This window comes from Bombus pascuorum, chromosome 3 (genome assembly GCF_905332965.1).
Source record: "Bombus pascuorum chromosome 3, iyBomPasc1.1, whole genome shotgun sequence".
Classification (NCBI taxonomy): Eukaryota; Metazoa; Arthropoda; class Insecta; order Hymenoptera; family Apidae; genus Bombus; species Bombus pascuorum.
This window is the reverse complement of record NC_083490.1, coordinates 17,765,581-17,789,294: the sequence shown is the minus strand read 5'-3', so window position 1 is coordinate 17,789,294 and position 23,714 is coordinate 17,765,581. Positions and strand designations below refer to the sequence as shown.

At 36.5% G+C, this 23,714-nt stretch overlaps 1 protein-coding gene across 3 annotated transcripts in view; it reads left to right on the top strand.

The window, feature by feature from the left end:
• Positions 1-23,714, top strand: part of LOC132905651 (triokinase/FMN cyclase-like) — a 67,321-nt gene that overhangs the window by 26,154 nt on the left and 17,453 nt on the right. For 2 of the 3 annotated variants that reach the window (XM_060957159.1, XM_060957156.1), the window contains exons 6-8: positions 3,816-4,061; positions 11,834-12,223; positions 14,754-15,007. In XM_060957159.1, coding sequence (XP_060813142.1) covers positions 3,816-4,061; positions 11,834-12,223; positions 14,754-15,007 — 890 coding nt within the window. Of the gene's footprint in view, positions 1-3,815; positions 4,062-11,833; positions 12,224-14,753; positions 15,008-15,199; positions 15,659-23,714 lie in introns of those variants that run through there. The other variant, XM_060957158.1, reaches the window with a different exon arrangement.

The following is a 23,714-nucleotide window of genomic DNA, read 5'->3' as shown; positions in this document are numbered from 1 at the left end:
ACCAGGAATCGATCAAATCAATGGTAAAATCTTGAAAAACCTGCCTCCAAAAGCGATACGACTAATCGCTAGAATATTCAATACAATATTAAGAATCCAATACTATCCTAAACTATGGAAACTAGAAGAGATCATGTTACCCCAACCAGGCAAAGATCCACACGAAACAACATCTTACGGACCAATATCACTACTTCCCGTGCTCTCCAAAATACTAGAAAAAGTAATATACGCCCGTCTAAAACCAATAATAGAGAAGGAAAAATTAATACCAGACCACCAATTTGGATTCAGAAACAAACACTCCACCATAGAACAAATGCACAGGCTTGTCAACGAAATAATACACTCAATAGAAAACAAACAATGTTGGACAGCCCTATTCATGGACATAGAGAAAGCATTCGACAAAATAAACCACGAAAGCCTACTACAAACAATCAAGAAATAATTCGCGGAACAAATATACCAATTAACAAAATCATATCTAAACAACAGAACCTTCATAATAAAAATCAAGGATGCATACTCCGAAGTCAAAGACATCAAAGCAGGGGTTCCGCAAGGAAGCGTCCTAGATCCAATACTATACACACTATACACGGCCAACATACCACCAACTACCAATTGCAAAATACTGACATTCGCGGACAACACAGCCGTACTAGTCAGGCACAATAACCCTGTAACAGCAGCCACAATATTAGAAAAACACATCACAAAAATAGAAAAGTGGCTACAGGACAAACAAATTAAAGCTAACCCTAACAAATGCAACCACATCACATTCACACTGAGAAAACAGATAACACCAAACATCTTCCTGAACGGCACGCAAATAACACAAACAAGGCAAGTCAAATATCTTGGACTTCACATAGATACACACTTCACATGGAAACAGCATATCAAATCAATAATAGACAAATTACAGACAGCAAGGAGACAAATGCACTGGCTAACGAGCCGAAAATCCAAACTAAGCACAGAAAACAAACTAAAAATATACAAAATAATCATAAAACCGATCTGGACATACGGAATTCCACTATAGGGAACAGCAGCAATGAGCCATATAACCAAAATCGAAGCAATGCAAGCCAAAATCCTTAGGACGATAGTAAACGCTCCATGGTACGTTAGAAACGAGGACATTCGGAAAGACCTGGGAATACCAACGGTCAAGGAGGAGATTACCAAATTCGCAACAAGATACAGAATAAGAATAGAAACACACCCGAACCAGCTGGCAGCTGAAACGTGCAACACAACAAACATCGCAAGAAGACTGAGAAGGAAACACCCAATAGACCTCATAAAAGATATAACTTAGAAAACACGAAGCTGGCACCCCGCTGGGGGTAGCCACCCACATGCTATATTTATTTTATTTTTTTTTTTTTATTTACCAATGAGATATATCACTTTACCAAATGTCCTTCAGGACAAATTGTAAAAACCAAAATAAAATAAAAAAAAAAACTCGTGTCAAATACGGAGAAAGCAGGTGTACCCCGCGAAACAGCTGGTTTTGCCCAAGAACAAGGACACCCATGAGCCACATCTGTAATTAAAGAAGTAAAATGAAGTAATGCTGTGAAAAAACAAACAGTTTCCTACTGTAAGACCTGTGAACGCAAACTCGGTTTGCATCCCAATGAATGTTTTAAAAAATTTCACACATATCAATCAAAATATCAATCATAATTAATATAAATGTTGTCGGATTTTTTTATTTATTTAGAATGGATTAAATAGGAATCGATGGTTATTCAACATAATCTAAATACAGTAATGTGCTATAACTAAGACAACTAAATAGTTAATTTACAACTCTCGTCACCACGGTTCCAACGCTGTCTTTCACGCGGACCACCCTCCTTGACAACGCTGATAACATTTTCCGACAACGCTGACTACACTCTGACTTCTTAACTCACGACTGCCTGTTAAGTCGTCTTTTTCCCTTAAACATCCCTTTATCTTTTCTCATGGCCCCAGCATGTACGTGTTTCGTAACCGTCTGTGGCCATGGTCACGAATGCCTTTTTTCCGCATAATATTCGACTGAAGGATCGACGACACATTGATAGACCTGTCGGCACTTAGGCTTTTTCGCGACGTTGTTTATGGTTCACCCGATAATTCTTAAGCCATTTGTCCACGATACTATAATATTGTAATCAAAGGTATATTACTTCTGAGACGAATAAGGATTGTTTTGAATGACTTTAATATTATTATTTACACGTCACTGTAGCATTTAGAATCTGACACTTAAAAACTTGCAAGTCGAAGTATGATGAGAATAAGTTGGAGTTGTCGATATTCACAATTAAAAGTCGGAGCGTTAAAGGTTAAACGTGTAAGTTTGTTTGATAAAGAAACGAGTGGATAAATTCCTAATAACCAGTTCAATTAAAATCAGTATAAGTACAAGTACAGATACAGAGATACTGTGTGCCAATTGTAGTCGTTGCTCGCTCAATGATATTATGCCGATCGAATAAAAGATAATAATATTCTATCCCAGGGAGCACGTTCATACATTTATATCGACGGACGTTACCACAAAAAGTTAACCTTTTTATTTAACTCCGGCTGAACATTACAAGAAACGGCAATAACAATCTGTCCAGAGTTCATTTGCCTCTAGACCTTGTAAACCAAAACAATCATTAGTATTCAATGGCACAATAATATGGGTCTCTCGCAGATTCGAATTTTCCATTTCCACTTGAACTTTTTTACGCTCATGTGCCGCTACAGTTGAGTTGCAATCTTTTCATCTTCATCATCAGTTATCATCATCATCAATCATTTCATCATTAATAGAATACGATTCAGTCAGAATATTTGACTTTGAATTTGAAATTCTGTATAAACATTCATAGTTTAACGTAAATCCATAATTTAAATAGCAATTCAATGTGAGCCTTAAAACTATATTGGTATAACGCAGGATATATCACGGTCTAATTTGTGTCTCGTGTGTTTAGTATTTAGTGTGTTTGAAAGGTATTTAGTGTATTATCTTTCCATTGCCTTATGACTTCTTAACATCGTTCATGCATGTTCTTGTTCCCACGTATTAATTTTTATTCTTGGAGGTCGATTACGAAATCAGAGAAAACATACTGTGAAATTTTGGGAGATGTACTTTGAGGGCTGTGGACAAATATCCGCTAAGAATTAATCTAGCGAATCATTAATATGAAGGAGCAATGTCAAGAAGGTATAATGCAATGACTAGGTAATACTTACTTGTAAACACACTAAATTCACACACGCACAAACAGACAGCACGTGCACTGAACACACACATTATATGTGCATCATACATACTATTTAGTGCAATATACACGCACTAAACACACACATATTATCTTCCTTCCACATTTCCTCGTGGTGCACTTTGAATTATGCACTTCGAATGATGGCGTAGCTCATTTTTCATTTAAAATGTCGAATAAAATGTTGCAAATTCCATAGAGTTGTTTGAATTTATAAAATTGTTGAAGGAAAGAAGCATATCTACTTTCACTCACTTGTATCCATTAAAAAACGTCTAAAAAGATATAGAATTGGAGAAAAAAAGTAAAAACATCTCTGAAAGATATAGAATTGTAAAAGAGGAAGCTTTGTGTCTCAAATTGCCGAAGAGCAGGTTCACAAGCCGAGATGGATTGTAATACGATTTTTTTTTCATGAAATTACAATAGCTTGAATATAGACAATCTTTTCTATCGAATATTTAGCGATCCTTTAATTTTCAACACCGTTGAAATTTCAAAAGCGTATATTAACTTTTTTAGGCCAATCTCCAATGTTCGAGCTCGGAGAAGATGAAATCGAAGTTGGTCAGGGAATTCATGGAGAGGCTGGATATGAAAAAATGAAATTGAAACCCTGCAGTGAAATAGTTGCATTCATGCTCAAACGCTTACGCGAGGCATTATCTTTGAAGAGTGGAGACTCAGTTGCAGTTATCATTAATAACTTCGGAGCGTTAAGTCAACTGGAACAAGGAATTGTAGTTTATGATGTTGTGAAACATCTTCGTAAGTAACAATCAAATATTTATACATAAATGTTAAATAATTTTAAATAAAATAAAATTCCCAATGGTAAATCCAACGAGGAGATAACAGCGATGATCGCGTATTTAATCGTTTTATCGGAGTCGGACTCATTTAAGATAAATCAAACCGAAAAAGAGGGGGATCTAGTGTGATGAAACAACAAGTTTTTATTTCATGAAATCGAAAATAAATTATATTAATTCCGACGAAATACAACAGTGCATACATAATACAGCATAATACAGTTTGTGCAATAAAGTATACTAGTCCGCGAGTACTTTCTTTTAAAACAATATTCTCAAATGTAATTAAGCTTCGGGCAAAGTATTACGATATTTGAGAATGCGAAATAACTATTTTTTGAACTCTCTCGACTTACCATTGCCGCAGACACAGCGATTTCAAACTGCGTGACGCTGTTGTCAAAGAATAGTATTTCTTTCTCTTTTGTAGCAGACTGTCCTGTCTCGACAAACACCGTACGTTATGTAATATTTTCCCATAAAATCAGACCATATTTAGAATATTCGATGATTTGCTCGTCCTTTCTCTTGTATGAGGATTGAGGAGCTAAATTTAGTAAACTTTTTTAACTTTAAGCGGTATATACTGGGTACATTACCGAAACTGGCGAAGAGATTTCTAATAGAGGTTTCTAATAGTCATTAATGTTGAATATAGACCACATTAACTCCTATATTTGCAAATGATATATTTTGGATGGTTGTTTACGCGTAAGATGCAATGGTAGATACTTTCAAATTAAGATAATTCATCTTGATAGAGTTCATCACATCGTTATTTGTAACGTGCATTGTATGATAAACAGGCAGCAAACATACTAGAAATTTTTTACATTTTTTTTTAAACGAATATCTGAAATAGTAAAGAAGTATTATGTCAGAGTTGGCTGATAAGTAATGTATACTCGTCTGTATCCCGAGAACAAAAGGCAACTATCAAAAGGAAATAAAAATTTTTTGGATATAATCACCGATAGCTTAGATTTTTGCCAACACGTCACAAGTTTTTTCATTTCTCATTGATGTGTAAATCTCATTCATGTCGCATCTATATTCAACCTTACTCTAAATGATACTGTTCGTGATTGCGTCAAACAAACTTATTGCCATGTTTATAAAAGAGGGATGTAGCTATAAAATAAGTACTCACATAGAGTTTTAACTCTTTCCATTCTCGTGATACAGACGAGTGTACATTAGTTATCACCGAGCTCTCGGATTTTACATACATTAGCAGGTAAAAATTGTAGATTCGAGCAAGGGGCTCGTAATTTATTATGAGACAAACGACTATACTATACAGGACGTTGAAAAAAGATATAATGTTTAAAGAGCTTATAGTACTGACCGGGATGATTAAAACATACCTAGTCAACATAGATCCTAATAACGGTCTATTCAATGTAAAATAAACTTTTATTATTTATTAGTTTTTGATGTCATAAGTGAGTCTTTTCGCGACACATTGAATGTATATATTGATGGGCGCGAAATAGTGTTATCGCAGATTCGGTTATAATTCTAATATGTATGGTTTTTCCAATTGGGACACCAATTTTGTACTTTATACGCATATAAATATTTCAATATCCTAAAATGATATGGGGAAAATAATTGCTATTAAGACCTACTGTGAAAATATCCGGGAGCACCGTTTCCCAGAAGGAGTTAATTGGTAAATGGTAAAGACAGGTTCTATCTTACCATGAAATTTCTGTATTCTCCTGGTATATCACCAGCCGAGAAATTATTTTCCCCGGACAGAACGTCGCGAAAGTCTCTGCATAACATCGCGTCGCGTTTTTTAAGAGGTAGTATAGTGAGATCAGAATAAAGATCCTTTTCGAATTAATCGTTAACACTGCAGAATTCGCAAGCACCTAAATTCTATTCATTATTATTTCGACACCACTCTTAATCTTCACATTGTCAGTCCAAACCAAAAATCCAAGCAAGCAATACTGTATACATATATTCATTTTTATTCTCAACAGAAAAGCTTATAACAGTCTTTTGATTACAATATACATATTTGGGTTTCCTGTATAAATTCGAATCTAATTATTTTAAACTCTAACATTTAAGCCCACAATTCGTACAACCTAGCTAAACGTTCTCACGCAACGTGACTTTACCGCTAGAATCATGTCAACTTTTATTAGTTAAAGTTATGTGGCCTGTAATAATATTTCCTGCGACTCGCTAATTTCTAATCAGGTTCGTTCGCACGTCTCAAAGTCCGAAAGAAATCATTCCAACCTAGTATCTTTGTCTCAGGTTTGTCCACGAAAATTAAACTCATCTTGCTGCTTCCTGATTTCGCATTAAGTTCGTTAGCATCCAACAACTCCTTTATTTCACATCAGAATCCTCTGTATTTCCTCCAATCTCCTAACATTTGCTGGATTTCGAATCAGGTTCGTTCATGAAATTTTACTCTCCTGGAATGACTTTCCGATTTAGCTATAGGTCAATTTGCGCATGTCTCCATCCGAAAGGCTCTCTGATTTCCATCTGTTTCGTCTTTGTAAACTTATTGTTTATTGATTATTCCTAGCGGCTGCCTGACTTAGCGTTAGATGCGATCACATATTTGTTAATACACTGTAACTATATGTCATAAAATACCTTCGCTGGCCTTTCGTATAGCTCGCAAAGCCTCGACCCGTAATACAGCAAAATATGTTACGAGTTATTTGATGCTATCATGTTACGAGACTTGCAAAAGTATTATTAAATATCTATTACTAAATATTCTATCATAGATCATGTTCAACACGTTAAACCGATACCATATTACTGATATCTTGTTTTATATGTCAATTGTTACTTTATTTGTATTTACTGTTTGAACATGATCAGATGAAATTTTTGGGAAACTTGCTAATCAGTTCTGTCTCAGCAGCCGAGCTAGACAGACGTAAGAAACTGTGCTTGTGTGAAAGTGCGACAAGCAGTGAAGTTAGATGAACGAAAAGAACAAACACTGGCAAATGGTAAAGCTACAAAATGCAACAGCAAATACCACCAATCAAAATAACAAAAAAAGGTAAAATATATTAAATAAATAAAGCTACAAAAGAAATAGAAACGATGCAAAACTAAGAAGAAAACAACTATGATGACAAACTATCGCATCAAGATGAACACTGGAAGATAGCAATAGCGCGCAGAAAGTGTAAAATAATACCAGGCACAATCGTCATGAAAACTTCAGATACAGAAAAGCAACAGTAACTACAAAACATCCCACTCCAAAATTCATTTGGTTCAATAATAGAAGAAACAGATACGGACCCAAAAGGAAAGATCATATCTCATATCGTTAAACCACCACCGATCTACATAGATGCCCAAAAAATAAATCCTCCGGAATTACTAAAATAACACTGCTGGAAAAGAAAACTACAGTATAAAGCAATTAAAACTAGAACAAGTAAAAGTACAAACAAAAACTCCAGAAATCTTTAGAAAAGTGACGCAAGCACTAAAGGAGAAAGACGCTGGGTATCATACATACCAGCTCAAAACAGAAAAAAAACTACAAAATAGTAATTAGAGGACTACATCCAAGGACAAACACAGAAAATATATGTAAGGAATTAGCAAAAATCGGACACCAAGCAGGTACAATAAATAATATAACCAGATACGATACGAAATAGACATTATCACCGTTTCTAATAGAACTTGAATCCAAAGCTAACAACAAAGAAATCTTTGACATTTGAAAAATCCTAAACACAAGAGTAACAATTGAGCCACTTCGTTATAAGAAGGACATACCGCAATGCATACGATGTCAACATTACGGACACACAAAAAAATACTACAACAGAAACCCAGCGTGTGTCAAATGTGAAGAAAACCACCTAACAACAAACTGCCCATATACAGGAAAGACAAACGAAGTAAAATGCTATAATTGTGATGGAAACGACGCAGCAAGCTATAAAGGCTGCGAAGTCACAAAACAACTACAACGAAAACTGATTCCATCGCTTCGAAGCAGAACATAGGGCAGCTATCCCTCACAACAAGAAATTGCAGAACCAGAGCCAACACCCAATGTACAAATCGTATCGAACACTAACCATAGAAACATTAACACCTTTGGTAGCCGAAGTTATGCACAACTAACTAACCAACACCACCTATAAACAACCAAAACAACAACAATAACGACGCTACAGAAATTAGGTAACTGCTCAATCTATCTAAAACACTGAAATGCTAACAAAAATGATAAGTGAGCAAAATGCAATACTCAGCAAATTACAGTCACACTGCAACTACTTACAAACATGTTAAGTAAAAAATAGAAATGCACACACTGAAAATAGCAGCTTGGAGCTCCAATGGCCTACAACAACAGACCCTCGCAACTAAGACATTTCTGTATAACAATAATATCGACATATTACTTGTTTCAGAAACACATTTCACACCAAAAAGCTACATGAAAATACCATATTACACCATCTATGATAGCAAACACCCCTCAGGAAAAGCACACGGAGGGACTGCAATGATAATAAGAAACGATATCAAACACCAGTTGCATGGTGAAATTAGTCACGAACGCGTTCAAACGACCACCGTTAAAATACAAACTGTTTATTCGTCCTATCGCGGGGAGACGCGTCTCCGTTAGGCGCGTCAACGGGAGTCGTAAATTCCCGTTACGATCTACGAATCGACACCGCGAGCAGGACGATCCCCTGATTTCAGTTACGATAATAGGGGTGGTTATATTGAAATAACTGTAGTCTCCAGTTATATATTTTTATTTATTTCGCACTTTTCACAACACTTGGAACGTATATAGAAATAAGTTGAAATTGATACCGGTTAACGCGATGAATCCCGATATCGTGTGAAACTGTTAGACTAGTTTGCCGAATGAGTGCAAGAACCGTCCGAAGTATGTTGACGCGAAGAATCGACTGTCTCGTTGGCGTCAATTGAAGTTACTGCCTCGGTGGCTAGAATTGTACTTGACTGACTCATCTCATGCCATTTAGGGGGAAAGATCGGTTCGGGTGTGCCCTTACCGAACCAAGGACCCGGATTCGTTGTTCACACGATCCGCGATGCCCATTGGTTATAGCCGAAGTTAATAAACATAATGCGAGGAGAAAGTCTCCTGTATATTTGGCTCATGGGTGGCCTTGGTCTTGGGAAAAACCCGCCATTTAGCGGGACACATCTGCTTTTCCCGTAATTAGCAAGAGAGTGCAATAAACCTAATGACTGTTCAAATGACCATCCATAAACCGAATAATATTTGTATGAATCGAAATTAAGTTGAAAAGATTCGGTTTATGGTGGTTCCTTAGGTTACTGCAGGTCAGTTTGACGAGAGATAGGCGTCGGCGGTCAGACCGAAAGGTACGTCTCACTGACCGTCTAGCGCGCCGTAACACAAACTAACAGCAATTACTTCCAGATGTCAGCAGTATATACACCACCATGACATAAAATGGCATTTCAAAAATGGGAATAGTATTTTCAATCCTTAGGTGACAAATACATCGCAGTGGGAGATTTCAATGCAAAGCACACGCTATGAGGCTCAAATTTAACACACCTCGAGGAAGAACACTAGAAAAATATATTATAACTAGTAATTTCAACATATTATCCACAGGAAGACCAACATACTGGCCGACAGATCTAAACAAAATTCCTGTCTTGCTTGATTTTGCAGTTATAAAAGGACTATACGCAAACAAATTAAAAATAACTCCCAGTTTTGAGCTTAGCTCCGATCATACACCGATAATAATAGAATACACAAGCAGACCAATACTTTACAGCAATCCAGAGACGCTTTGCATTAAAACTACTAAATGGCAAACGTTTAAAGAACTAATTGAGAGCAAAATCAACTGCAATATTCCACTAAAACACCCGAACACATCGATCAGACAGTAACAACATTGACAGAAATTATACAAAAAGCAGCATGGGAAACTACTATTTATGAACCAAACAACAGGCAAACAAAAATATTCCAACAGACATCTTTGACGAAATCAGAGGAAAAAGAAAAGCTAAAGCAAAATGGCAAAAACATAGAACAAGTGAAAACAAAAAATATCTAAACAAACTTGCAAAGGAAATAAAAATTAAAATAAAAGATCATAATAATAACGAATTCTCAAAATTCATAGTGACATTCTTTGAAGATTCGGATTCTAAATACAAGATTTTTACTTCTCTTTATTTCAACTCTTTCGGTGTCCGTCTTCGAGCGTGATAGGAGAGGCACAGAGAATACTGAGGTACATCACCAGTACCTCTCACGCCTTTGCCTTTGTTTTTACGAAGGTCCTTCCTCTTGGAGCTGGATGGGCTGCCCCTCTCCATGCACATCCGATGCAACCATCCTTGGGGGTTCGGTTGTGTTCAATGACAAACCGGACCCCTATCTTTTCAGGGTACTTCCTCACGGCCAGGGTGACCCGCCACAGTCTCCGACTAGTTCTGGACCGCACGCATGTCGCTTAGCCATAGTCACTGCCAGTCTTCTTGGTACTCTTTGCTCGGAGTATTTTCTTTCAGCGTGTTCGGTTCCGTTCCATTGTTGCTCTCCTTTCCATCCTGTCGTATATCACCGTTATTTCTTCGTGTACAGTTGGACGGTCCTAAGCCATGGCGATGGGCAGACTGGCGGAAGTCAATGTCCTTTTCGCCACAGTGCCTCTTTTTCGTACTGGAAAATTCGCTTTTTGATTCGCAGATTACTTTGCATTCACGGACTTTCTCCTGAAGTGGTGGCGGAAAAAATACTTTTTCCACTTTTGTGGAAATCGAACGTGGGTTCTCGGAGTGACTTCACTAGTGAGGCTTAAATTTTTTCTTTTGTTTTCATGTAGTATGGTATTTTTACCCACTAAAACCCTCACAATGACTTTCATCGAGCGCGATGGGGTAGCCACATGAACTCAACGAATATCATCCCCACGCCACTGTTCTCCTCAGGGAGGTGTTTTTCCTCTAAAAATACGATTTTATCCCCCCTTCCCACCACCGGAGGTAACTGATGTCTACATCCACTTTGACGTCCGACCCCTCGCTCGAATCGCTGTCACTCCGACCGCCTTGCATGGGAGGAGAGTATTTAGGACCCTCCTATGTTGCTCACTTCGCAGTCAGATCAGCCGGTCGGAGTACTCAGTTCCAATGACGACTAGAAGCTTTCTTTGTGACGCTCTCTCGCCTTTCACGCGCGTCCGCACGAATTACTCGGGTTCGTCGGCTCGCCATACTCAATGGGCTTACGCATGCTGGGTTCAACCGCGTAATTGCGGCTCGTTCTCCGGCGAAAACCCCCTGTCCCTCTGCGGAGCTCCGCAGGAAGTCCAAATCTAACCCAACCTAATTCAAATTAATTTATGAAGGTCGAATTCTTGAAAGACGTAATGGACAAATCTTTATATCCTACAGATAGTATTCAATTGCTGTGAAGTGAATCTTGGGTATTGAATTTGGGGTCAAATTCATATGTCTTGATCTTTAGTTATGCTCATAATGCTTTTCTGTAATTTTACGCCAAATTTTTAAAGTGAGAGAAAACGTAAAAAAAAAAGAAAATGACAAAACATAAGAAACGGTTTGATATATCATAAACTTAACAATTAAATAAATTAGCTGAATAAATAATCTTAATAATAAAGTTCATTAATCACTGTAATGTTTTACAAAGAATGTTTGTTAATATAGGAAGTATGAATATCGAGCCTCTTCGTGTGTATGCGGGACTACTGATGACGTCACTGAACAGTGCTGGAGTGCATATCACTCTTTTAAAATTATCCGAAGATAATAAAAGTTTGTTCCTTGGTTGCCTAGATGCACCTACTATTGCACCAAAGTGGCCAGGTTGCGTATATAGCATTTCTACAGAAAGTGCACGAAAGGTTGTTCAAGATCTAGTAGTACGGACAGTGGAAACAATTGGAATGGAAATTACTGTCGAACTACAGAACTTATTAAAGCAATGTTTGAAAAGTGCTTGTGAAAGTATCATTCAGAAAGAAATTCATCTTAATGATCTAGATAGAGGATGTGGAGACGGTGACACAGGATCGACGCTTAACAGACTTGCTACTGGTATGTATGCCATATCATGTCTAGGAATAAATACAAAATTTCCTTCATTATTTAATGATGATCGTTGAACCCTTCTACCAAGATTCAACATTATTGGTCTGCATTTTATCGGTATATACCATCCTTTTTATGTATTAAGGTCTTATGCAAGTCCTAAACTTCTAATACTAATAACTCCTAAACTTAAGTAAGCCTGAAAAATTATTAACAATTTATTATGAAACTTGGCTATTAACTATTATTTAACTATTATTTATGAAACGTTGAATTATAAAGAATTCGTATATTGAACATTCAATTTGATATAATAAAAACTAATTTTTTTTCTCTTTATTTATCTTCCGATCACTGTTTTGATCAATTTCAACATTTATGTTGTTAGATCTTCGCACAACTACTTAGGTTTATGTCACGGATGCTATTTTGCTGAAATGTTCTAAATCCTTTGGTTTTCGTTTAATTTTTTCTTTTTGGAATCGAAGATTGAGATCTAGAAATTACTTTATGATTGCGGAATTACATATCTACGAACTAGACGATTTTCTAGACCCTTGCCTTTACACATGTACAGCAATGGCGCAACATAAACCCGTAATTCACACATAGAAAATCAGTGCATGAGATTCCTCCTTGTTGTACCTATCTCACATCTCTCTCTTTCTGATTTTGGAATACTTTGGTGAGTTCGGGTATTAAACGAATTGCGTAAGCGGCAAGATAGCCACTGATTTAATTAAGTAATCATCCAACGTCATATTCAGTAGGACGAACACGTCCAGATATTAAAATTTATTCTAATAATAACTTGTAAGGTTTTTTCAAATAAGAGTTTGTAAGATATCTTCAATTAACGGCCAATAAGATATATTTTCCAATAAATAATATTTATTGGAAATATTTTTTATTTTCCAATTTCAAGGAAAACTTATCAAGTTTTGAAGATTAATATCAGAATCAACTACAGATATACTAAATATTACACTATATGTTAATGTATTTTGCAAGTTTCTAACAATGCCTCGTGATTATTTTCGTTTCTTGTACGAATTAATTACGATACGATAATTATTTCTAAACAAAATACATAACAAATTTATGTACATATCATAAATTAACTACAATTTGAAGAAATATGATGATATTTCTTTAGATTTTTAAAGACAACATATTAAATAAAAAAGTGCGAAGTGAAACTGGTTATCATATACAAGGTGATTTGAGTATTTGTAAAAGATCATATTTTGCTTTTGGTTAGCCAGAAAAAAATGATATTAAAGAAAAGAGATGAATAATTCAAAGTGGACTACATATTCATGACCATATCGTTTTTTGCAAAAATATACATATATAATTAGAAAAAATGTTTTAATTAAAGAAGATACACAAATGTCTCTCCATTAGTTTAAATATAATGTTTTTTAGTCGTTTTTATGAACGACTTAAGTTGATCTTTGATTATTGCTTTACAATTTACTCTCTATTGTTCATTTACATTTTCTATAAAATCTAAAGATTATGGCTATACCTTATCTTTAATTAAACCCATAGAAAAAATCTGAATTAAATTCCCAATATTTCTAACAATTGGTGCTCCAGTACATCCAAGATGATTACTCAATTATTTGCATGTACATATTGCAATAGGTACTTTGGATAGGCGCATTCAACTTGAACTCTGTAGTTATAAAACACTTACTGCAAACATATATTTTCTAAAAAAAATGAGTATAGAAATTCATATTTCAATAATTCCCTCAATTTGTCGTAATTTTTATTAAAGGCAATATGATATAGAAATATGTGTATAATATATAGATTTTGTATTAAAATTGTTGGATTGGTAATGAGACAAGTTCATTTAAGGAATTGGAGTTTAAATAACAAGGGAGACTTGACTTAATAAATAATGTTTCAATATAAAAAAGGTATCCTTTCATAAATCTTATAAATCTCAATGATTCTCATAATATTCCTACTTCTTGTTGCTTACAAAACATGCACACGACATACGCGGCGACTCGGTTCTGATAAAATCTACTGAATAATTGTCTGACGCATCTGCGCTCGCATAATCTTAAACAAAACAGAAACAAATATATGTATGCAATATCATTCCTGACTTATTCATATATTACAAGAAGAAAAAGCCGAGGAGAGCTATATCAAAACTTAAACATGAATAGTAAAGGAGATATTTACATGTTCGGTTTTGGCAACGTAAACACTCCCTGTATATAATTAATTACTAGACTGTGGATTTTTATGTATTTATAAAAAATTGTAATGTGCAGAAATATACAAAATGAGCATAGTATGCAGAAATGTATTAAATATCCGAAATAAAATACACATTTTGTAATATCTCGGTGACAAAATGAAGTAAATTTTTATTAAGATTTTATTTTTTACTTATATTCGTACAAATATGAATTTGAATAAAAGTCTGTAGTTTATTAATTAATATCATTTTTTTGATGCAGAAAATACGATCGAATTTAATTAAATATTTTTGATGAACATTTATTTTCAGGAATTTTAGGAAATCTAGACAAGTTTCAGTTCTCACATCCATCGTCAGTTTTTACTGAACTAGCTCATATAGCCGAAGAAGAAATGGGTGGCACTTCTGGAGCATTGTACTGCTTATTTTTTACTAGTATTACCACAGAATTAGTTTCACCTTCTGAAGAAAAAGGTTGGCTGCAAATTTGGGCACGTGCATTTCGCAGTGGTTTAAATTGCTTAATAAAATATGGGAAAGCGAAACCGGGTGATAGATCCATGGTAAGTTTTTAGAAATATTTATTATATACCATTACAATAAACTTTCGATAATTTTCCAAGCATATTAGGGATTTCAATAGTTGGTGTTTAACATTGTAAATAATTAAATCTGCATATTATGTTACTTAAATTTTGCTACGCCACCTGTGACATGACCGATAATCTTTTTTGCTTCTACGATATTTTCGTTAGTTGTCACGACGACGACGAATCGAATACATGTGTATATTACGCTGCGCAATAACAAAAGCTTATCTTGAATGCTGCTCGCTTAATTTCAGTACTGAACTGTACTCTAATGCGGATCTGTCGATACACTTTTTATACTTTCTAAATGGTTGGATTATCAAACATGTCACATTATTCGATTGTTCTTATAAAACAATAAACTGAAGAACAATTACTTGCAGAATAACAATGATGTATAGCAATATAATTTATTAACAGAAACAAAATACGTATAGGCTGTTAAAAAACGTAGTGGGTAACATTTATAAGGTGTAATTCTACGTATTAAGGTAATGAAGAAACTTTGTGTACGGAAATGTCATTTATTTTTTCAAATTTTATATAATCTAATTGTACACTAGCAATATGTTAGCAGCTGCCGTAGGTTAATTAATTGTCTGATAAACTTTTCTGTTTATTTCATTTACTCTGTATATCTTCTTCTTTACTACTTGTACGAGGTAAGTTGCTGTCCATGTACCGTTTAATTGGAGGATTCCTGCGCACCCTGCTGGTCAGGCTGACCTTCGTGTAAGGAGGTTTGCTCGCACACAGGGATATTTCGGCTAATTCTCAATTGTCAATAACTAAAAAACAAAGCTGAAGACGCAATTTTTAATTCTTGATTTTTATCTTACTTTAGTTTAGGAAACACCCCTTACATTTTTTTACACCTATAGCAGAACAACCTGTATATAAATTGTCGAATTCTGATGTGAAACGGTTTAGAGACCGTTCGGCTTCTTATCGTTCAAACATACATCCGCTGTTCATCAACTAGTCCGAATGAGCCCAGGTAGTGCAGTACGAAAGTTAAATTAATTTTTATTTTTTAACTAATTTATTTAAATCTGAGTCTTGTGAGGTGTTTTGTTGTTTCTCAATTTGTTCCTTATTTTTACACTCTATGTATTCACAACAGAGCGATCCAAAACGAGGTAATAGAGATTAATTTGTAGAAAGTGATCGTTAACAAATTTTAAAGTACAATGTAGAAGAAAATGATTAATACATTAAAAATGAAAATTATCAGGCGAAATAAAAAAAAAGACCGCAATGTTTGTAGAAATTGGGACAATATTATTGTAGTTCATTAATAATTTTGGTAGTTGAATGTGAGTTTAAATAAAAAAATTGCAGTTATATATCAGATAATCCAAATCCAAATATTGCAATATAATAAAAAAAAAAAGAAAAAAAATTGAGCTGTATGTGTGTATAAAACCAGATGCACTTGCTTGTTTGGAAGGACGGATTCAAAAGGGTGCAAGGACATGGAATCGTTGTGCGAAAATCCGCGAGGTACGTTTCCTTCTTGCTTCATTTCATTTCGCTTGTCTTCTCCTTATTGTAACACCAACTTTAAGATCTTTCAGCGACAACCACACTGTCTAATTATACTTCTAATAACAGCTCACAGGTGGCTCGCGACGTATATACTAAACTGTTGTAGTTTTCAATATTGTTGCAACCGCTGGTTTCGAGTTAAGTGGATAACTTTGTATATCAATGTGTGATTAGGATGCCTATCTCCTTATTGTACGGATTTCTTTCAACATAGATAGCTCCTCATTCCGGATCCGACAATTTTTATCTACTCGATATCCGATTTTCGTAGCTTTTTGAAAATAAAGAGAATTTGAGAACGCGCGGTATTTAATTCAGTCATTATTTGAGATATCTTTAATTTTCACCCAATAACTCCTTATTTGCTTTAACTCAAATAAATAAATTCTCATAATATTCATATAGCTATACAATTCTAAGTTAGTATTTTAGTTTTTTAAATTGGAACTAGGATAGTTGAATCATCTTGTGCATTGTTTTAGATATTTCCTCCGGCCGAGCCTGCTTCTCTCCAACGTGCTAGTGAAGATATTGAATCATATGAGTATTTCATATATAATTATAGACAACTAATAATTTATAATATAAAAGATATACACTGTTGTTTAAAAATTTGAATACAATAATTTTTTGTTTGACAGCATGGTTATTTGAGCTATAGAGTTCCAACTTTAAATTATTTAGAAATCTTAATTTTTTATAACAATTAAGACCCAAAAACTTTACGATTCTAAAAGGTTTAAATCTAAATATTTAATCGAGGATTTATATTTAATTGGTTTAGGGCAACTGAAAATAAATGACTTCCCTAGAATGCTAAATTTGTTAGAGTATTTAACCACATTATAGTTGACTTTGTAATGTTTTGAGAAATAGCCCATATTAAATCGAAGCTTCCAACTATGAAAATAGAACTGAAGCTTGTTAAAAGTATTTTGGGAGATTTTGTTAATTTGGGAAAATTTCCTGTAGGAAGCACATTGTTACGTCGCGTGAGATGGTCCGCGCGACATCCCTTATGGTCAGGCCGCCTAGGCCTACCCATCGTCACAGTGACCCGTTTTAGGCCCAAGGAACCCCCATAAACCGCATCTGGTAACCATTAAGTTACAGTCATATAAGCAGCGCCGGTTTCTGGAAGGTCCCAAAATTCCGTTAGTTTATAGCACATCCTTGCTAATTGCGAAGAAAGCAGATGTGCCCTGCGAAACTGCTGGGTTTTTCCCAAGAACAAGGACACCCATGAGCCAAATGTGCAGGAGACTTTCTCCTTGTATGTATTAATATTGGCCAAAACCAATGGGCATCGCGGATCGTTACCCTCACTATTCTACCGAAAAGAGTAAACAGCGAATCCGCGTCCTTAGTTCAGAAGAACACACCCTCACCGAGTTTTCCTCAGTAAGAGCAGTAGAGCAGACAGTCAGTCAGGTTCTCGGGCTATAACGCGCTAACATCTAAACCCTCGGGTCAGATCGAAAAATAATTTCTGTAAGTCCCACGTTTTGTTAATGGTGTTAAATAAACATATATTAGGTAACTGTAGACTACAGTTATTCAAACACAACCACCCCTATTCTCGTAACTGAAATCAGGGGATCGCCCTGCTCGCGGTGTCGATTCGTGCATCGTAACGGGAATTTACGACTCCCGTTGACGCGTCTCAAAGCGAACGCGTCTCCCCGCGACCGGACGAAAATACACACATAATAATAGATTATTTGCAAAAGCGGTTGCAGATTTCTCATCCTGATTGTTTAGGTCAAAGAGTAATAGTAAGACGCCGAAATAAATATCGAAATGCAAGGGTGAATTTACCGTGTCCTATTGCACACCATTATTAAGTGAGAAAATTATGGACGAACTCATATCACTTAAAGATTTTCTTTGTAGTGAGTCGTACATCAGACTAAGTGAGTTAAGTGGTCCGGGAGTTTCTGCTTCAATAGCTTGTAGAACAACGCATCCAACCATACTGTGTTCAAGGGATTTTTCAAGGTCGATTAGCAGTACTCCTACAAATCTATCAGCGTTCGTTACCCAGAAAATATCAAACATAAACTTATTGATAGCATAAATGGTGTTGTATTCTGAATGAAAAGCGAATTAATCATTAGGAATAATATGATTCAGAATCTAGTGAGACTTTATTAACTTATTAGCTACTCTGTTAAATGTCTTACTGATATCAGGGAGAAGATCTGTATCTAAACGGATTTGATAAAGTCCACTACCTTTCGAGAAGAGCAGGAGTGACGAAATGACGATTCGCGGGGCAGAGTTGGTTGTTACTCTATAGATTTTCCTATCACAAATGAGTTAGTCACCACTCTATGTCTCTTCCTTTAGCAACTAAAGCTAAATGTCAATTCATATAACGACGGTCAAATATGAATACGTAGTTTTCTTTCGACTGCCGAAACGAATAGACGTGTGCCTAGTGCCCAGTCAAGTTCATAACAAGTGACGACTCTCCTTCGAAATCGGATATGTGAAACAGTGCCCCCGCAAGTGCGAAAAGTGGGGAAAGCAAGGCAATGCAACGGGTGCCACCAATCAGGATAACAAATAACGGCGAGACATACGTTATAAACGGAGCTGTGGATACAACAAACCAACCAAACGAGGATCACGATTGCTCGTTTCCAAAGGAGGCAGAAGTAGAGGCAGCACAGATGAGTGACGAGAGGAACACCATGTTAGGAGGACAGTAGAAACAGAAAGACAACAATGGCTCCGACAAATTCCTCTACAAAACTTCATCAGCACACTGCCACAAGAGAAGGAACCAGACCCAACGGAAAAACCAACAACACAAAACCCCAAACCACCACCAATCTACATCGACGCGCAGATAATAGCCAAGTTAGTAAAGAACATATACAAGCAACCACCGTTACCGTACAAACTAGCAGCAACCGTCTACAGCTGCCAGCAGTATATGCACCACCGCGACACAAAATTACAGCACAAATGTGGGAAGAATACTTCCAACAATTAGGCGACAAGTATATCGCAGCAGGAGACTACAACTCAAAGCACGCAATATGGGGATCAAGAATCACTACACTTTGAGGTAGAACCCTGGAAAAACACATCAGAAGAAACAACCTCAATATACTATCCACAGGAAGACCGACATACTGGCCGACATACTCCTCCTTGACCGTTGGTATTCCCAGATCTTTCCGTATGTCCTCGTTTCTAACGTACCACGGGGCGTTTACTATCGTTCTAAGGATTCTGGCTTGTATTGTTTCGATTTTGTTTATATGGTTCATTGCTGCTGTTCCCTATAGTGGAATTCCGTATGTCCAGATCGGTTTTATGATTATTTTGTATATTTTTAGTTTGTTTTCTGTGCTTAGTTTGGATTTTCGGCTCGTTAGCCAGTGCATTTGTCTCCTTGCTGTCTGTAATTTGTCTATTATTGATTTGATATGCTGTTTCCATGTGAAGTGTGTATCTATGTGAAGTCCAAGATATTTGACTTGCCTTGTTTGTGTTATTTGCGTGCCGTTCAGGAAGATGTTTGGTGTTATCTGTTTTCTCAGTGTGAATGTGATGTGGTTGCATTTGTTAGGGTTAGCTTTAATTTGTTTGTCCTGTAGCCACTTTTCTATTTTTGTGATGTGTTTTTCTAATATTGTGGCTGCTGTTACAGGGTTATTGTGCCTGACTAGTACGGCTGTGTTGTCCGCGAATGTCAGTATTTTGCAATTGGTAGTTGGTGGTATGTTGGCCGTGTATAGTGTGTATAGTATTGGATCTAGGACGCTTCCTTGCGGAACCCCTGCTTTGATGTCTTTGACTTCGGAGTATGCATCCTTGATTTTTATTATGAAGGTTCTGTTGTTTAGATATGATTTTGTTAATTGGTATATTTGTTCCGCGAATTATTTCTTGATTGTTTGTAGTAGGCTTTCGTGGTTTATTTTGTCGAATGCTTTCTCTATGTCCATGAATAGGGCTGTCCAACATTGTTTGTTTTCTATTGAGTGTATTATTTCGTTGACAAGCCTGTGCATTTGTTCTATGGTGGAGTGTTTGTTTCTGAATCCAAATTGGTGGTCTGGTATTAATTTTTCCTTCTCTATTATTGGTTTTAGACGGGCGTATATTACTTTTTCTAGTATTTTGGAGAGCACGGGAAGTAGTGATATTGGTCCGTAAGATGTTGTTTCGTGTGGATCTTTGCCTGGTTGGGGTAACATGATCTCTTCTAGTTTCCATAGTTTAGGATAGTATTGGATTCTTAATATTGTATTGAATATTCTAGCGATTAGTCGTATCGCTTTTGGAGGCAGGTTTTTCAAGATTTTACCATTGATTTGATCGATTCCTGGTGCTTTGTTGTTTTTTGTTTTTTCGATTATGTTTGTAATTTCTTGTGCTGTTGTTTTAAGTATGGTGTGCTGCTTGTCATTTGCGGTGATAGTGGTTAGCGCATCGTCGTCCGTATGGCTATTGTAGTTGCTGTTATTGATGTTGTGTGGTGTAAATGTGTTGCATAGGTGGTTGGAAAATTCTTCGGCTTGCTCTTCGTTGCTTCTTGCCCATGTGTTGTCTGCTTTTCTGATTGCTGAGGCTGGTTTTATTGTCATCTTTATTTTTTTTTTTTGTGGCTTTCCATAGTGAGTAGTTGTAGTTCTCGTGTGTAGATAGTGACTCTATGAACTTTGTAAACTCGTTGTTGTGTTCTTTTATTTTGTTTTTTATTTACTTTGCAAGTTTGTTTAGGTGTTTTTGTTTTTTTTCTTCTATGTTTTTACCATTTTGCTTTCGCTTTTCTTTTTTCTCTAATTTTTTCGGGGATGTCTGGTGGGATCAGTTTTGTTTGCTAATGGTTCATTCGGGTTTAGTAGTGGCCCGTGCTGCTTCTTGTATAGTTTCTGTAAGTGTTGTTACTGCTTGTTCGATGTGTTCGGGTGTTTTCAATGGGATGTTGCAGTTGATTTTGCTCTCGATTATTTCTTTGAAAGTTTGCCACTTGTTGGATTTGTTGCATAGTGTCTCTGGGTTGTTGTAAAGTATTGGCTTGTTTCTGTATGTAATTATTATGGGTGTATGGTCGGAGCTAAGCTCGAGGCTGGGTGCTATATTTATTTCATTTCCGTTTGGTCCCTTCGTGACTGCAAAATCGAGTTGGTCAGGGATTTTGCTCAGGTCTGTCGGCCAGTATGTCGGTCTTCCTGTGGATAGTATATTGAGGTTGTTTCTTCTGATGTGCTTTTCCAGGATTCTACCTCGAAGTGTAGTGATTCTTGATCCCCATATTGCGTGCTTTGAGTTGTAGTCTCCTGCTGCGATATACTTGTCGCCTAATTGTTGGAAGTATTCTTCCCACATTTGTGCTGTAATTTTGTGTCGCGGTGGTGCATATACTGCTGACAGCTGTAGACGGTTGCTGCTAGTTTGTACGGTAATGGTGGTTGCTTATATACATGTTCTTTACTAACTTGGCTGTGTAGATGGTGTTTAATGTCGTTTCTTATTATTAGTGCGGTCCCTCCGTGTGCTTTTCCTGAGGGGTGTTTGGTATCGTATATCGTGTAGTACGGTATGTTTAAGTAGCTTTTTGTTGTGAAGTGCGTTTCTCATACAAGTAGTATGTCTATGTTGTTGTGATACATGAATATTTTGGTTTCTAGGGTCCTTTGTTGTAGACCGTTAGAGTTCCAGGCAGCTATTTTTAGTATGTCCGTTTTTACTTTTTGCTTAGCATGGTTGTTATCAGTTGTATCATAGCTGTGATTTGTAATGATTGCTGCTTGAATGCTTCGTTTAGTTCGCTTATCGTTCTTGTTAACATGTCGGTGCTTTTGATGGATTGTTTTAATAGTTCTTTTATTTCTGTAGCGTCGTTGGTGTTGTTGTTGTGGTTTTGATTGGCTACTGGTGTTACTTCCTTGGTTGCTTGCGCGTAGCTTCGACTGCCAGTGGTGTTGATATTGTTGTGGTTGTTGTTCATTACGTACTGTACTTTAATTGGTGTCTCAGCTTCTGCCCTGTCTTGTTGTGTGTGGTGGTAGTTATATGTCCTGCTTCTAAGCGGCGGAAACAATTTACGTTGGAGTATTTTTCTGGCTGGGCAGCCTTTGTAGCTGGCTGGGTGGTTTCCGTTGCAGTTGTAGCACTTTACCTCTTTTATTTTTCCCGTATATGGGCAGTAAGTTGTCAGGTGCTTTCCTGCGCATTTGACGCACACCGGGTTTCTGTTGCAGTAATTTTTTGTGTGCCCATATTGTTGGCACCGCATGCACTGAGGTATGTCTTTTTTTTGTCTGGGTGGTTCGACTGTGATTATTGTGTTTAAGATTTGTTTAATGTCATAGATTTCCTTGTTGTTTTTGTTCGGTTCTAGTTCTATTAGGAACAGCGGTAGTGGTTGTTTGGTGTCAAATCTCGTTATGTTGTTTATTGCTCTTACCTGGTGTCCGATTTTGGCTAGTTCGTCGCATATGTTGCTTGTGTTTGTTCTTGGGTGTAGCCCTCTGATAACTGCTTTATAGCTTTTGTCAGTTTTGAGCTGGTAGGTGTGATACCCGGCGTTTTTTTCTTTTAGCACTTTTACCACTTTTCTGTAGGTTTCTGGGGCGTTGGTTTGCACTTTTACCTGGTCCAGTTTTAATTGTTTTATTGAGTAGTTTTCTTTGCCTGCCGTATTGTTTAGCAGTTCGAGGAGGGGGTCTATTATTTGCGCATCGATGTATATTGGCGGTGGTTTGGGGTTGTGTGTTATTGGTTTTTCAGTTGTTTCAGTTGTTTCTGGTTCCTTCTCTTGTGGTAGTATGCTGAAGGGGTTTTGTAGTGGGATTTCTTGGAGCCACTGCTTACTTACTGTTTCTGCAGCCCTCCTAGTATTTGCGTTTGTTGTAATTTTTCTTCTTTTGCTGGGAGTTACGAGCTTCCAGCTTTCGTCTTGTTGTGTTAGATCGTTGTTGGTGGTGTTTCTCTCGTCACTCATCTGAGTCGTATCCATTTCGGTTTCTGTGCATTCATGGATTTCCATGGTTTTGTATATGGCGTATGTTTCACCGTTGTTTGATATCCTGAGCGGTGGCACTCGTTGCATTGCTTTGTTTTCCCCGCTTTTCGCACTTTCGGGGGCACTTTTTTCCACGTCCGATTT